Below are 17,277 nucleotides of genomic sequence, written 5' to 3'. Positions count from 1 at the left end.
GAAGTAGGTGCTAATCTGGCCCTTCTGTCTGCCTTTGTACATCTTTAGCCTTCACTGCAGGACACTGCTCGGTCCTTTGTGGAAAGCATTCTTCCCTAAACTTCGCAAGGATGTGTGAATTACTTTCTTCCCAGCCCTCTGACCTATTTATAGAGATGTTGCAAATAATAGTAGAAAATGGTAAGAAATTATAAAAAATTGTAAATAATGGAAGAATGCTGTTACCATTATTTAGAAACCATTGTAGATATCATATTCTACATCATGAATATTTCTAAAGTTTTGGAAAACTTAAGAAATATTTAGAAAGTTGAAATCACATTCAAAATATTTCAAAAGTATCAAATCTCTTACTCAAATAATAACAATAACTTGAAAATAGTTCTAAATTATGACAATAACAACCCTCGCGCTGACTTGGAATGGACTCTACCGGATGTTTTAAATACGTGTTAAACAGTAAGATATGACCTTTAAAGTTTAAAGCAATCGAGCTGTGAATTCTTTGTAAGTTATGTATTCGACATACAGGGTGCTGCCTTCAGATAAAAGCTTAGATAATTCAATCACAATGTAAAGCTTGAGGTTCAACGTTAAAACCTCGTTGCGGTATCACTTCTCAACTCTGAATTTGAACACTCGCTGCCGAGTCGCAGACATACCATCAAAATGGACGCTTAATAAATGATTCAAGGAATACTTTTTTTTTGAGAATTCTATTAAATAAAAAAGAAAAGAAAAAACTGATTCCCGCTAAACATAATTTCCTAGGCTTTCCATTCCCAACAAATGGGCACCTGGGGAGGGACAATAAAACACTGTCGATGCTGTACAAGTAGCTGACTTCAATGGGGCTATTGACCTGGACGTGGTACAGCACAGGCCTTTCCTTAAATCTGAGTGAATTTAGTCAACACCTAGGCACCTATGAATAGCAGTTAAGTATTTTGAGACCCTACACCTCTTCAGACTTTTATGCGCAGATGGTATCATCTTGTCCTACATGCAAACTTGCCGTTGAATATGAATCCAACTTTTATTTAAAATGTATGTATGTATATGTATATAAAGTATTAGTATGGGAGAAAGCAGTCACGGAAGAAACTCCGCATACGCAAGTCTCCAGGGAAAATAACAAACCTAAAGTATAATAGACTAGGCATTGCAACATGATTAGCTGAAGAACAGAGCCAAGGTATTGTACAAGAGGTGGTAACGTAGGCCGTAGTCACGACTATCACGGATCCGTTGAATAAGGCTAAGTATGCAGAGTTACCTGTTACGGAAAACTCAGAACGAGGTGAGTAGCCATGAAGAGGAAACAGAAACCTTCAGGGCTAAGGTTGATGGCCTTAAGGAACTGCAGTGGACAAAGAACGTCCATTTCACATTAATGAATGGCATTTTACAGCTTTAGCAAGAGCTGACTATCGGTGAAGAAGATTCCGCAAATCTTCGGGCTGGAATATTGATGGTATTAAGGTAGATCTGCAAAGGACAAAGGTGTCCACGTTAGAGAAACTAATATATTTGTTAAGTCGTCTGTTACACTCTCATAAGTCAGTTATGCCAATTATCCAAAAGCAGCCATCTTTGAAACCGGTTCGATCACAATATGGACGGAGGGCCGCAGTTTTTCTCGACAAACTATCAGAAACCGATTTAGAGTCATTTTTCGGGTCTGGGAAGCTGGGGATGGTGGTTTTAGGGATGACAATGCCTTATCACACCATATAGACCCCAGGCCAGGGCGGGTCATTAACCCTCAATTAAAATCATCATGAATTCCAAGCTTCTTATCCGGTTTCCTACATGATATGATTAAAACAACACGGACACATTTCATTGATGTATATCTAAATTATGTTGTCAGAACAATAGACGTGTACTTGATAAATAAGAATTGATAATGTGGTGAATACATGTTCACTTTCATTGTTTATCTTATAGCTTAGAAACCTAACACTGGTATTTTCTATATTTTAGCAACAAAAAAAATCTTAAAAACAGAAGGCTGGGTGGCTTTTGTACAGGGGTAAGTAAAGTGAAGTGTAGTGTAGTGTAGTGAAATATAGTTTTGTATCTTTGTTGTAGTTGGCTGTTTCCAGCAAAAAAACGATTTTTTTCATAACCGATGTAGAAGCTTCATATGTCCCAACAGAACTTTCGTTATTGTTGCTGTTGCTACCTGTACACTTCTTAAAAGGGCTTTTCCCTAGGCAACTGTATCAGTATATGGCAGTATTGTGCATGTGTGAACTAAGGGCCTAGGGCTCTGTTACAGAAGTGAGGTTTTATCTAATTAAAAAAATCTAGCTAATCTTAGTAAAGGGTAACGGGCGGGTGCCGAAGTCCGGTAGTACCCTAAGTCCGATATATTTTTAAATCTTATTATTACTATGTTGTGCACGGGTGCATGCACATGATGATGATAGGTAGTTATGGACTATGCCTCTGTGTAAAAAAAAATACAAGGTCAAAAAGTGTGTCGAGGTTGATAGCTCAAACAGCTAACGATTGAAATATTTGTATGAATTTGACGCTACTCTCGGTGGTTGACGAGAGAACTTCTCGAGAACATGGCCTTCAAAAATGTTAAATCATTTAGTTTAAGATGCGGAATGTGGAAGAATACCACCACATGTATGAAGCTCGTTTATTAAACTTGTCAAAAAACACACCTGTGTCCTGCCTGTGTCTTTGAACTTGGTATAATCTAGGCTTAATGTCACGTAACGTGCGTACACTGGCACTCCTCCGCCATCTTTACCAGTCACGTGATTCGAAGTCATGTGATCATCGAACGCAACCCAACACGTCCCTTACTTCCCTCACCACACATGCTTCAGATTGCAGTTTAGCGCTCTTCCGCATGAAGTCGCGGTAAGTAAATGTTACTGGGGTATCTATTTGACGTTTTAGTGTATATAAGTTGAACTTTGACAACTAAAGATACGATTGTTGAACGTGAAGATTCCAAAACACGCTATGCATCAATTTATATACAATCGAATGCCTGGATTGAATTCGAACACCACAAGGTTAAAACAATCAAGCGCTAATTTTGGTTTAATAAGTAGGTAACAATATGATTGGAGTTGGTGACATCGTTTTTCATTGCATATTACACACGATATTAAACAAATTGAGTGTTCTCTGTTTGACATTTGAGGTGTGTGGGGGGGGGGGGTGGCTAAAAATAAATCACTGTTGTGTCGTTTACAATCAATATTTCTAATCTCATTGTTACTAGATGGCATCCGGGGCCAAAAAGAAACAACGCAGTTACTCATATACCGACATGGAGGCTGCCCTGTCAGCCGCTAAAATTGGCCAGGATAAAGTCACTGTCTACGGACTGTCGAAGACGTATGGAATACCAATATCGACGTTAAACGATAGGTTAAACGGCCGTTCTGGAGAAGTCATGGGCAGGCCGTCTGTCCTAACTGAGGAGGAAGAGACAGCCCTTTGCGAATACGCCAAATATTTGGCTGACAGGGGATTCCCTCTGACAGTAAGAGTGATTAAAGCGTTAGCACATCAAATCGAAATAAAACAAGCAAAAGCAAGGGGTTCAAGTTCGAAGTTCAAGGAGACGGGGCCAGGAAAGAAATGGTGGCGGGGATTCAGGCGTCGACATCCTGACCTAAGCCTACGGTCACCCGACCAGCTAGATAAAGAGCGGGCCATGTTCGCAACCCAGAAGGTTGTGATTGATTACTTCATGCTCTTGGAGGATGTCTTGACCGAAGCAAATGCTAAAGATAGAAATCCCCATGTCATTTACAATGCCGATGAAACGGGGGTTGACCTATCCGCCAAAGTATCGAAAGTGATAGTGCCACGCTGGGCGAAAAGGTCGCCTTCACGACGAGGAGGGAGTCGGGACCACGTGTCCGCCCTCATCTGTGTGTCCGCTGCAGGTCAAACAGTCCCTCCAATGATCATATTCAACAAGAGTTTTCCCGGGGGCTCCTACACAGAGGGGGGACCTGCAAATGCCATCTATGCCTATTCCGAGTCGGGATTTGTTGACGACGTGCTATTTGAAAAGTGGTTCACTCAGTCGTTTGTTCACCATGCACACAAGGATCGTCCTGTCGTACTAATTGTTGACCAGCACTACAGCCACTTCACACTCAAGGTCTTGGAGGCGGCTGTCAGCAACAACATCATTATCCTTGGGTTGCCACCCCACACAACCCATTTCTTGCAGCCGCTAGATGTTGCCATTTTTTCACCATTAAAGACGAAATGGGCCCAAACCCTTGAGGTAATGCAAGCGGCCAATCCGCATTTCCAAGTGACGAAAAGGAACTTTGCGAAGATTTTCAGTAATGTATATGATACCACAATATCTCCATCCCTTATCAAAAATTCGTTCAAGAAAACGGGAATCTTTCCTCTGAATGATGATGCCATCGACGATCGCTGGGTAAGGATGTCAACGAAAGAGTCTGGAGAAGAGATTGTACAAGTGCCGTCTTCCGCTGCTACGTCCCTAGACTCACTACAGACGCCTTCCACTTCCACATCACTACAGACGCCTTCCACTTCCACATCACTACAGGCGCCTTCCCCTTCTACGTCACTACAGACGCCTTCCTGCTCTACTGCGTCCTGTCAGGTCTGCCATGCACCCTGCACTATTTGCCATCCAATTCACAGCCCTCTGATTAAACGCATTGTTCCACCAGCATTACAGGACCTGCTCCTGCCCATCTCAACACCACAATCCTCTACGTGCAATACGCGCAAACGGCTCATTGGTAGAGTTCTAACACACAATGAAGTAATGGATGAAATTAGAAAGAAAGAAGCGGAAAAGAAGGAGAAGGAAGAACGCAAGGAGAAGCGAAAGGCTGAGCTCACCCAGAAGCGTGAAGAAAAACGTCAAAAAGAAATGGAAAAAAGTCGAAAGAAGGAAGAGAGGAAAATTGAGGCGCAGAAGAAGTTGGAAGAGATGGAAGCGAGAAAGCGAAAAAGACAGGAAAAGCTGCAGGCATCTAAGAAGAAGCGACATGATGAAGAAGGGGATAAGGAGAACCAGCGGCAGCCGACCGATGCCTCATCCAGTCCTACAGTGGTAGGTAGCGTCACTTTGGCAACGTGATTTAGACACAACCTGATTTAAGAGTTGGAGCATGCTAGCAGAAATGACGTTTTGACTGAAAAAAATGGTGTACAACTGAATATTTCGTCGTCTTTTTCATATGTTATGGTGTTCGTTGTGTTCTATGAGTGTACAGATAACCTGAATATCCCTTGTAATTTGTTTACAGACACTGTCCAGACAGCGACGTGCCCCAACATGGCTGCAACAATACGAAACAAGCAGCTCTCCAATTTAGAATTCGAAGTTTAAAGAGCGAGTTGACAAATCGAGGTTGTTCCAGTGGTGCGTCGAGTACGGAACAAAGGACCTGGCAAAACGATTTGTTGAATAATTTAGAGGTTTTAAGTTCATCCTATTACGCAATTCGTATGAACATGATGAGAGGATAGGTGTGGGTGCTAGTTGAGACAGGTAGTTTCGGGTTTGACCATTTACAATTTTATAGAACAAACATAATCTATGAAGGTGTTTTCTGTCTGACAGTGTTTCCCAACCAAGTTCATTCCTAGTTGCCAAGTAAGCATTGATATTAGCTGATATATTAGTCAGATGGATACCCATAAACACTCTAGCTCCTCGGGAACTATCATGTTCTGTAATGGTTTTGCTGTTACAGAGTTTTTCACGTAAAAAGCCACAACGCCCCCTCTTCTTGACGGGCGAGTGTATCCATCATTATATTATATTATTATATCCGTAAATTACGTTTGATTATTCCAAATGTCTGTTAAGCCATAGCTATTATTTTGTTAACATGGGTTAATTTGACGCCCATTATGGGTTGTTTTTTGTTGTATCGTCACGCCAAAATGTTAGCTACAATATAAAAACATGACAACCACAATCGACTTGTCAGATAACAAAATTGGTTAATTTTTTATTTTAGGTAAACGCGATTAATTGAGTAAACTAGTCCTCTGCCAAAAGGGCCTCTACTTTAATGACGGAATAGCCGCGCTTCACGTAGGCCTCCTTCAGGGTCACGATCAGCCGCTCAGGCCTCCCGCCGCACATCTTCAACACCTCCTCCTTCTTCTTCTCGGGCACCCAGCCCACCTCGACCCATGTGTCGTCCATAATGGCGTACGCCATGATGCCAGCAAAGGGCGCCCCTGGACGATGGTACATTTTGAATTTCATTGCGGGGGGGGGGTCTTCACATTCCATCACCTTAGCGGCACTGGCCGTGTAATGAAACGTCGCCAACGTGAGATTCTGTAAACCAAATTAATAGCTTTTGAGTGACAATACCAAGTACATGACCTTGTTAGGACATATATGTAACGTTTAAAGGTTAGCTAATTCTTAGAGTGATGGCACAGTCGAAAAGACGTAGGCAACTTTTTTTATCTAGAAGTAGCACAAGAAGGTCATTCGTATTTCTATCTTTTTCTAAAGTGAGCAGAAAATATACTTACCATCGTATCAGACGCTCTGTTTATAGCAGAAGTCGTGCGTCGTGTGCATGTGTCGCAATGTAGGTGAAATTTCTGTCACGATCTTTGCGAGGTGAGCGTGGCGGGAAAAGTAGCCGGACTATACCATTACTGGGTATTTTGTTTTTATTATTTACCTTCATTTATTCATTTACTTGCCATTTTTCTCTTTCATCCTTTCACAACTATTTATGATAATGATTATTGACGGTATGAAATATACATTTGAACCGATATCAACTAAGTAATTACCCTATATCTGGAATACCTTTTATGAAAATGTAAAAGTCTAAGCCTCGGAGACGATACCAATTGTGCCGATATGGGTATAGCACGATCGTAACGAGGCATACTACCAAATGAATAACGTTTCTTAGTAACTGATGTACAAGTAGAGATTTTACAATCTCAACTAAAGAAATATGCTATCATTTTATTCATGCAACAGACATCTCCACTGCCTATGATAGTCACCCCTAAATCACACCCCTGGCTGCAGCGGTTGTTGGTGCGTCCGTGAAGATAGCAACTTACGCTATTGTCATGGTATGATAGTTGAGGATGTGGGGAATTTCACTGTGAAAAAAAAACATGACTGTTTTTCTGCCAACAGTGGACGCGTCTTCCTTAAAATCTGCTCGAAATGCACATGCCTGGCCTTGCAATGGAACAACAAAGGACGTTCACCGCGCATTTCGGGAGTTTGCATGCGGTGTCGCACATGGTACAAAGGTCATCCGGGACGTTTCACGGTCTTTCAACTGTGAAGTCATGGTGAAATGTTGTTGTGTTGACATCAAGGTGTAAGTGCGTGCTGGTTGACAGGGAGGATAAAAGAAGCTGTAGTTTTGTTGAGCAGAACCATGGAGAAAAAGAGACCGTTTTATAAGCCGTGCAGGTGATGTGGAACATGTGTTTGAAGTTCATTTCTGATTTTGAACTCGCCACGCTGAAGCAGGTCGCGCCATGAAAAAAATGGGACATGTTTGCGACAGAGAAACAATATTGTGAATTTTCTGTCTTATTTTTGTGTGCATAAAATACTCTTATATATCCAGAAATGACTTGAAGGTTTTTATATCGGACTTAGGAGACCCTTTTCTGCTGGAACGTTCCACCAGAACGCGAGTCAAATATGTGCTGTAACTTTCGTGTGCTCCCAAACTGCAGCGCGAATAGCTATAATTATATAGAATCCACGTCCATGCAGCTAAAATCACAGTTTTACGGCTGCCATGAGATCAAAGCTTAGGTTTGATGGGTAGACAGTGAAATACATAAGGACACAAGGCATGCGCATACACGTAGAACATGTGTCGGACTTAGGCCTCCGCCCGTTAGGGATATTGGGCGACATATTGTTATTCTATCAATGACCAGGTGGGGCATGATTAACAGTTGTAAAGTCTATACGTAATAGGGTAATGTAAGGGAAGAAAGACGGTGTTAAAATTCAAGTTGAATATGTGTGCTCAACAAACTTGTTAAACAAATTGGATTTATTGAATCCCTCACAGTTACAAGGTGAGACAATGTCAAAGCTGTCCAGACAATATCATAGCTGTCCCAATTGAGTTATGGTAGACATTAACTTAAACTTGCAGTACCCATGTTATGTCAAAAATGCTTGATGTATTGGTGAGCGAGTAATTTGTGGAAATGTATGGCCAGAAAAAAACAACAACTTGCAGATGACCACAGATGACCCAAATAGAAGACGCGTTCTGTTCGATATACGTCGCATCGAACAGGATCGAAAATTTTTCGACTCCGTTCAATCCGATCGATTGTTAAGGCGTTTTGTCTCTGTGCGCATTATGAGTACAGAGGAGACTTAGAGATGATATTTTACGTGCTAGGATATGCACAATCAGTTCACAGTTAATGCAAATTCCAGCCGTATACATGTTCGGAGAGGTGGATATGGTACGACATACGCTGCCTAATGGCTGTTATCCGGGTAACTATGGAAAACACATTCAAACACCCTTCTCCTGTATTTGAATTTAAAAAAAACAAAAACACTGCCAACTGGTACAATAATTATTATGTGTGGACAGGGACGTCAGTAGAAACCCCAGCATGGTGTACGCACTGGAGGTAAAAGAGCACAGCCATGCGGTTTCCAGCAAAAATGCAGCAGCAGAGAAATGACTGGCAGATGCGGAAGACTTGAATGTGGTTGAAAGTGACGCTTGTTAGCCATAGTAAAGGGAGACCGTTTCCACTGAATTCTCTACAACACCTGTAAAAATCGACCCGGCCCAACTACTATGCATCTAACACAAAACATTCAACTCAGCAAAACAGAACATCTGGAGGGATGAAGAAAGGCTTTCTATTGTAAACATATCAGAAATCTGAGACGCCATAGGTTTATTGCCACAGTTTGTTTTATTGACAAAGTTCGTGATCTTCCCGAATTAAGAAAAATGCTTACGTTCTAAAAATGGACATCATCAAAGAATTTCTTTATGAATAAGTAAACTTCAATCTATTATTTTTTCTTAAGGTAGAAAAGACAATTATAGGGTTACAAGTGTTCCCGCAAAGGGGATATGGCTTGGACCTTCAAAGAGTTAAAAACAGTAACGGAGGGTGCTGCAACTTCGGCATACTCCCAACTTCGGCAGGGTTTTTAATTGTCTCGTTTCGCAGAAGTGACCATCTTTTTTTTCATCCACGGTGCTGAATAAAATCGTTAAGAACCCAACTTCATGCATAGAGATGTCGTCTGAATAAGACAGGGATTTGTGTACAATTAACCGTTTTTTGTGCCACGAGGAAAATGTGGCGATAAAAATGGCTACGTTCGATGCAAGGACATTGTGTAGTGGCAACTCTTACATAAAACATATTCAACCGTCGTCATGCAAACTTACTTGTTGTACACATGAGGCATAAAGCAAGACAAAACACCCAAAAAAACATAGGTCTTGGTTAGTTTATGTCGCGATTTAGCTTGTCTTAAATAACGAAATCAACCGCGGCTTCGAACGCCCTCCCCCTTTTACGTCACGGCCATTCCGTTGACCACGATTCGAATGTGATACCTCGGCAAGGCATCTCTGCTCCCGCTGTACATAAGTCAAGTCAGCTCCAAAACGGCAAAACTTATCAATCTAGCTTGACTAGTATACGTCGGATAACTTGCATTGGTAAGTTCCTGGTGGCAGGCTTGCACTGCGTGGTTCCACACAAGCAAACTCATTGATGTTGCAAACGTGTAACCTAACCCCGCATGTTGATTGAAATTGACAGGCCGCTTTGCTTTGATGTGGGCGGCACGGGTCTGAGATCTCTAAATGCATAAACACGAAGTTCATTGATGTAAATGGCGATTTCTCATTGCTTGCTAAAAAAAAATCCAGAAATTCTTGAATAGCGAGCTCTAAAAACAATTGATGATCGTGTTTAGAATATGTCATAACTTTGCACCGGAAAAAAACAAGAAAGATTTGCCGCGTACTTTCTGGTCACATGCGGTGCTGTGCCGAGTGCAAATGTCACGATTTCAGTTTGCGGCGTTACAATGCTTGCTCGGCAGTTTTGGACGTACTTGTGGCACATTTGTGGCATTTGTGCGTTCATGCTAAGGGACCATTTGTATGATATGAATTTTCTACTTTTATTGCCATACCAAAGAACGGATCGTCAACGTTGTCATGGCTTGGAACGCAACAAGCGGCGTTATTAGTCGCTTAGCCACAGCGCGCCCCGCATCGGTGAAGACTTACGCACGGTCAAAAATATATTTACCAGAGGGAAGTTGAAGTTAGTTGACACGAAATTCTTCCTTCTGTTTACTTAATATAGTACCGACGAATCAAAGAGATACAAATATATTTTTATGCCGAAGTCACGGTACCCTAATCAGAATGGAACAATATGGAACGTTTTAATCATAACAACATGTTTCTGGATTTACCGACTGAGATCGATGGCGCAAATCGTGCACGGACGATGAAAAATCAACTCCACAACGGCAAATCCTCAAACACCACCACTCTAATTTATCATTCGTCAAAACGCAACACTTTTCAGACAACCGACACTGGTGCAATACGATGTCGAACTCATAGATTTACGTCCGTAGTTGCAGCACCCTCCGTTATACTTTTTAGTTTACGTTATGAACCATAGAAAGGGAAATACGTCAAAATACAGCCATATATAGCAACATTATTGCGTGAATGTTATGTTAGCCCAATGTCACAAGAGCTACCAACACAAAATGAGCTCAAACAAGTGTACTATCTTTGAATTAAGTAAAAGACAGAGAGCAACATTTCAAACAGCAGAATATTACAACGCAGGTTGGCTCAGTACTAAGAGACACGCGAGGAGGGTTTCTAGGGACCATAAGAACCAATGACAGAAGAGAAGGATGTTTTATTGAAAAAAAAAACAGTTGAAGAAACATTAAGGAGGGGGGCTTCTCATTCATCTAAAATCCATATCAACTCCCTTTACATAAATGAGAGGTTGCTTTCATGTACATGTGCCCGAAAGATCCATGGCACAACTATCCCAGAAATAACATACTTTAAAGAAGGCAGCAGCATCACGAGCGGAGGTGAGCCGGGAAAATTTCAGGAAGGCAGACTCCACGAGGCAGGTGAAGAAATGTTCCGTTCTTGGCATCACGGTATCTCTAAACTTTTGAGCACACTGGACGACTTTCCACTTGGTGAGACTAATTTTAAACCTATATGCAGTTTGGAAGCCAATAAATTTGGTATCTGTCAATATCTAGTTTATCAGAAGAAAACATTGGAGAAATTCTGAGAGAGAGCAACTTACACCGTTGCTAATAAATACTTCACCTGCAATTGGATGAAACTTGTATAGGTCTCGTCGCCGGGAAGTCCCGGGTATTCAAGTGACGTCATCGAATCGGGCCCCCAATAAGATTTGGAGGTTCAAAGCATATTACAGTGAAACAAGGAGGTTGGGTGAAGGCATGCCTTTCCGCAACATGATTTAAATTTCCCCTATGTCTATTATTATTTTCATTAAATCCCAACAATAAGGATAAAATCAACGAAGGACGGCCTTCAATCATCAATCAGAATTTCAACACAAATGTGAAAGAGCAAAGTTTGCACTATTTTGAAAATTGCCTGGGGTGCCATAGACTATGCTCAGAGCGTTCCAGTATCTTTGGCCAAGTACCATATGCAACACCTTAGTTTCAAACTGATCAACCAGCAGACACATACACACCATAAGACGACGCATTCGACCATGATACAGCACATAAAACACACCAGTTTCAGATTACCATCCAGAAGATGAACAACTTGCAGACGACACACGAGACACTCCTACCAATGAAACGTTGCAGAACAAGACAGACAGAATAAACCAAGTTGTGAGGCATTGTGCCAGGCGGCGTTTACTTCGAGGACTGAGAAGATTCATTTTTGGGAAAAATCTTATGCGGCCTTTTTCGTGCAGTTATCGCTGCAACAAAGAAACATTGAATCAATGGAGCTGCGAAAAAGTCAGACTGTGGCCATTTGATACAAAGAACACCAAATGGTTAGTCCGACTGACGGTGCATAGGGCTTCTTAGCAGGCCCACAACGAAAAAGCGGGAAATGTTTTAACACGTAGGCGGCTGCATGAACGATGGCTAACAAAAGTCGGGTATTTACCTTTTAACCTCCTCCGAGGATTTGATTTCACTGGTCGTTGTATAACCCTCTTTTTATTGACGGGCCATTTTCTGCAGTTTCCGGTGAAAGTGCATCGTTTTCATCACGAACTCTCTGTAATTAGTATGTTTGCACCGATTGAACTTGAGTTTTAAATCTAACGCCATGTTCAAGTATTTGCAAAATGAATAATGGAAGATTTCTGAGACCTTGTTATCGCTGGGTATGTCACTATGTAGTTTTGCGCAGTTCAAATTATTTCCCTGTTTAACAGCAACTTCCCATTCGTTTTTACTAGTACTTGTAACCAGTGTCCAGTGCCCGAGAACACGCCCATGTCCGCTCGGGCCTGCGGCTATTCCTCCAACCTCCACTGGCTGCAAAGCGACCCTGCCTGCCTGGATGATGAGGAGATGCCTGACTGCACTGAATATGAATGTCAGTTTGAACGCACGAGGATGAACCTGGTCAGCTTATTGAGGCCGCTTGAGCTTGGTGTACATGGACCTCTTGAAGAGTGCATTACTCCCTATGACTATACAGAGCCACAAACAGTCATAGTTTTAATATGGGAAAGAAAATGACAGCCAAAAAAAAATACAAACTAGAGTTAAGTATTTGCGCTACATATGCTTCAGGTTTGCTATGTTAGTTTAGCGATTACGGGGTCTTTTTAGAAATATGAATTGGTATCGAATTTTTCTTTTTCTTTGAGTTGAATGTGTGATAGTTGTGTGCCGATATGTTAAAAATAGAGAGAACGCCAGCGACCCCAAAAAACACCCCTCCCAATAAAATGGTATGACGACCCTGTGACGTCACAAGTCAAGATGGTGGCCACCACACATGCCAACGGTTCCAAGAAAGGTTTTGCATTTGGATCAACTTCTGCAGAGATTCCCAGCATGTTTTCTTCTTTTTTTCACCCAAAGCAGCTATCAGGGCAGCCATGACAGTAAAATTCTCTAAATACCCAACAACCAGAATCATTACCACTGACATTTTTCTTGAAGCAGCATCAGCCATGACAACTCAGTCACACACACTGAGCAACTATAAGCATCCCAACACACGGAAATCACGTGAGGATTATCAAAATAGAGTTGGAGGAAACGTGTTATTGAGGGGTACAACTAAAATTCTTCAACAGTAAAATAAAAACATGATTTTATTGTTCTAATTTCCTATATTCAAATCTAGACTATAACGTGCACATAAGACCCCAGGGTAAATCAGCCACCTTGTCAAATCACAAATTTTCGGCCACAGCCACAACCGAGAGAAAGATGCTAGCCGAAAACAAAGACTGTGAGGAAGAGAAAATGTACTTGTGATAGTAAGACAGGAAAGAAGAGGCTGACCAACCCAACAACCTAGGAAAAGAACATGCATTGTACAGGGTGAATGCGGAACCAGTCACAGACTTTAGCATGTTTTTAGTTCATAGAGAAGTTTAACCTCTTTATAAGCGCTCAATGAAGCCGTACCTAAAATAAGTCACAATCATTACGGAGTATTAGATTACCAGCTTTCCCGCACTGGCTAGGTTACCACCGACGGTACAATGTTGTATAGTACTGTGTGGAATGCTGCAAATAAACCACTCGTAAAGAGTGCGTTACTAAAAAAACTAAAATCGTTCACAGAGCTGTACGGAATACACTCACATCATTCAACAGTGTCAATGCCGCAAATATACAAAAGCTAGGAAGTGATGCACCCATCCTGGCCAACTTCACGACCATTGTTGTGTGATTCAAAATGCCAAAGTATACATTCAGGTGCATCGTGATAAAATCTTCACAGCTTATATATTTTGATTGATTAAACCATTTTAAATGATTGATTGATTCCACTCCTTCGGATCGATTTAGTACATTGTCATATATCTTGTACTTGCAACAACAATCAGCGTTAGAGCTCTGGAAAAATATAGATAGAACAAATATTTTTTTTTTCTTAAAATTATGTACCACCCCATAATCAGCAAACATCATGGTGACATTATGAAGATTAATAAACAATAAGAAAATAATAACGCATCCAGTTAGCAGAAAAGAGGTCTGTTTGCCGGCAGACAGTCCTACTTTTGACCCCATCAAGGATACAGAAAATAATGTTTACAATTAAGTCGACATCTTTATCTCTGTACAACTAGCGATTTCATACCTAAATACACTACGGAATTGTCGAAGCATTCAATAAAAACAAATCATGGAATGCATTTGCCTGATTTCATTGATGTCATCAAACGACAAGAAGCTCACCAGTTGGTACACTGTGTACCTTTCTTTTCACATGTGCTAGTGTAGAGCCAACGATCTTTAATGACATCTGGGAAATGAAAACAAAGTGGACACTTTGTCAAGAAAGCAAGATGCTACATCCAGATGGCATTGACAGGGACGAGTGACTGGCTATGTAGTGTATTTCCGGCGAAAATCAGCACGGATAATGACATAATGACGCAGAATGCCAATTATCACAAAGGCCTTCTGACCTTTATCGTCAGCAAAAAGAAAGAAGAAAAATTATACAAACTCAGAATGCTTACTGTATTGGGGGTAGAGGGAGAGCCCATTGTGTGTGGCGGGGACGGACGTGCAGACAGTCCAGGACACAGTGCAAAATGCGGGACATACATCTTCATGAAACAGAAGAAAACAGCTGTCACTGACGTTTAACTTGTACAGGTGCATTTAAACACCATGTCCTCTTACTTTTAATTTTCCATCAAAGCACTAGGTGATACAGAAAATAAACTCTTGGGTTAAGCTTATCTATTACACTAACTAGACAAAAATGTGTTCTAATGACCCACCATGTAAAACGTTGATAAAAGATGTTGAAAAATGCTGATAACATATTCTTAAAAAAAACTGTAATCACTCACTCCTACCTAAAGAAAGTGCTATGTTGCAGTAAGTTCACAATAATTCAAAGGCCATTTCCAATGTTATAGTTGCTCACTGTAGGTGAATCAATGATACAAGTTATGTTGTAGAGCATCGAGGTTGGTGGGTCCCACAACATGGAACAAGAAGGGCATCAGCGGGCCATACAAAAGGAACAACAGTATGCCCAGGTCGGAACACTTTAAGTCTTCATATCTATTTAGAAAAAAAAATCAAAATATTTAGCAGTTGGACCATTCATAAAGGAGCTTATTACAAGTAAATTGGATTGGAAAAGAAAGAACTGGCAAGACTACAGTCTGCAACAATGCAGCCTTTTCGTGCGACAAAGGTTGATTAAAGAAGACAGGCGTTTGGGAACCATTACCGCATCAGTGTATCAAGACCTTTTACTCACTTTGGCAGAAAAGGCAGATGCTGCGCTTATTCAGAAATGTCTTGTCACCCGACTCTTTTGATAAAGCAAGAGTAGCGATGAGTAGCCCAAATGTTGTTAACCAACCTTTTTGAAAATTTGAGAAATTCTGAGCGAGAGCAACCTACATCGTTGCCCATAAAAACTTCACCTGCAATGCGGATGAAACTGGTTTAAGTCTCGTCGCTAGGAAGTCCCGGGAAGTCGAGTGACGTCATCAAATCGGGCCAAATATTAGGAGGGAGAAAGCATGTTGCAGTGAAACGAGGTTGAGTGAAGGCATGCGTTTCCGTAACATGATTTTAATTTCTTCTATGTCTCTGATTATTTTCAATAAAGCCCAACAATCAGGAAAATTCAACTAAGGACGGCCTCCAATCATCAATCAAAATTTCCACACAAATGTGAAAGAGCAAAAATTGCACTATTTCGAAAATTGCCAGGAGTGACGTAAGTTTAAACACAGAGCGTTCCAGCCAAGTACCATAGTTGACATTGGCGTCAACGTTAGCACGAAATTCCCTTTGACTGACAGATTGAAATGCCACTGACTCTCCCAGGAAAATTAACAAAACTGTACAAAGAGTTTCTGAAGACATTCAGTTTCCCGTTCGGAGCATCTCTTGTGAGAGTTTCGGAGGCTACGGTACAAGTGAAGAAAACGAGCTCAAACGCGAGGAAAAAATTCATGCTGTGAAAAAACGCTAACGACTAGAATGCGCATAGGGTAAAGGCACACGAGACAAACTTCCTGTCAACAAGAGAGAGCTACAAGACACAACAAGAGCGGCGCATGGGGCAGTATTTGTACGCTTGAGAAGGCAACGCAAAGTTCAAGTGCAAGAAAAGTGCAACAGAAAGCGGGGCTGAGGAAGCTCAAATAATGTTCCACATTGGAGGCACCTTTCGTTTGATACAGATGGATGGTTGAACCATGTGAAGTAATGACCATGAGGTGGTAAGGTAATCAAATAAAAATCATTTTATATGGGTTGGAAACAACAGACTACTTCATATTCTGCTGACTTGAACAATGTCAAACGCTCTGCATCAAATGTACACGGTACATAAGTAGTAAGGGTTGCTGTGTTCGACGGACATGTTTTCATTCGAATTTCTCTACAACTATCGTGCGTGAAGTTAGCACTACAAGAATTTGGTGTAGTAATGCCAATTCCCGCACTATCGAGAGATTTTCAAAGCTCCATGTATGGTAATCTCTCCATGTATGGTAATCTTAACTAACCAAGTTTTTTGTCGTGTCCAACATTTCTAAGCAATGGGAATTTGACTTCTGATATTTTACGTAACCCTTTTGTCCGTCCGGATGCATTGTTGTGTCCATTTGGGGACTGACATTCAAGGATCTATCACAAGTGCTGGAACGCTTTCAGAGGTCGCAACGACTTGACCTTACGAAATCCGCATTTTCTCGGTCGTGGTAGGAGGGATTCAATTGAGGACACTGTTGTGAAAGGGGTATTCAAATCGTTGTGCACCACGCTTAGCGAAAATGGATTAAGTCAGCCACATAGACTTTAGAATGTTGACGCGACAGGTTTTGACCTCAACAGAAAAATTAAGAGCGTCGTTACATTCACAAAGATTGGGCTCCGGCCGTTTCGATACTGAAAGGCACAGGAGACCACATATCCACAATAGAGTGTGCAGCAGCAGATGGCTTAGCACTCCAATATTTTTAAATGTTTTCGAAGGCATTCCCAAGCACCAC

The 17,277-nt window shown here is 41.3% G+C and overlaps 1 protein-coding gene across 1 annotated transcript; it reads left to right on the top strand.

Moving 5' to 3' along the window:
* Positions 1-3,578: 3,578 nt before the first annotated feature.
* On the top strand, positions 3,579-5,604 carry LOC136420883 (uncharacterized). Its single transcript, XM_066407998.1, has 2 exons — positions 3,579-5,089; positions 5,286-5,604. The coding sequence occupies exons 1-2, from the start codon at positions 3,692-3,694 to the stop codon at positions 5,352-5,354; spliced, it is 1,467 nt and encodes a 488-aa protein (XP_066264095.1). The 5' UTR covers positions 3,579-3,691; the 3' UTR covers positions 5,355-5,604.
* Positions 5,605-17,277: the final 11,673 nt, after the last annotated feature.

The sequence above is a fragment of the Branchiostoma lanceolatum genome, chromosome 15, assembly GCF_035083965.1.
Source record: "Branchiostoma lanceolatum isolate klBraLanc5 chromosome 15, klBraLanc5.hap2, whole genome shotgun sequence".
In the NCBI taxonomy this organism is placed as follows: domain Eukaryota; kingdom Metazoa; phylum Chordata; class Leptocardii; order Amphioxiformes; family Branchiostomatidae; genus Branchiostoma; species Branchiostoma lanceolatum.
Note: the sequence above shows the minus strand (reverse complement) of the source record. Positions and strands in the feature narration are given on the sequence as shown.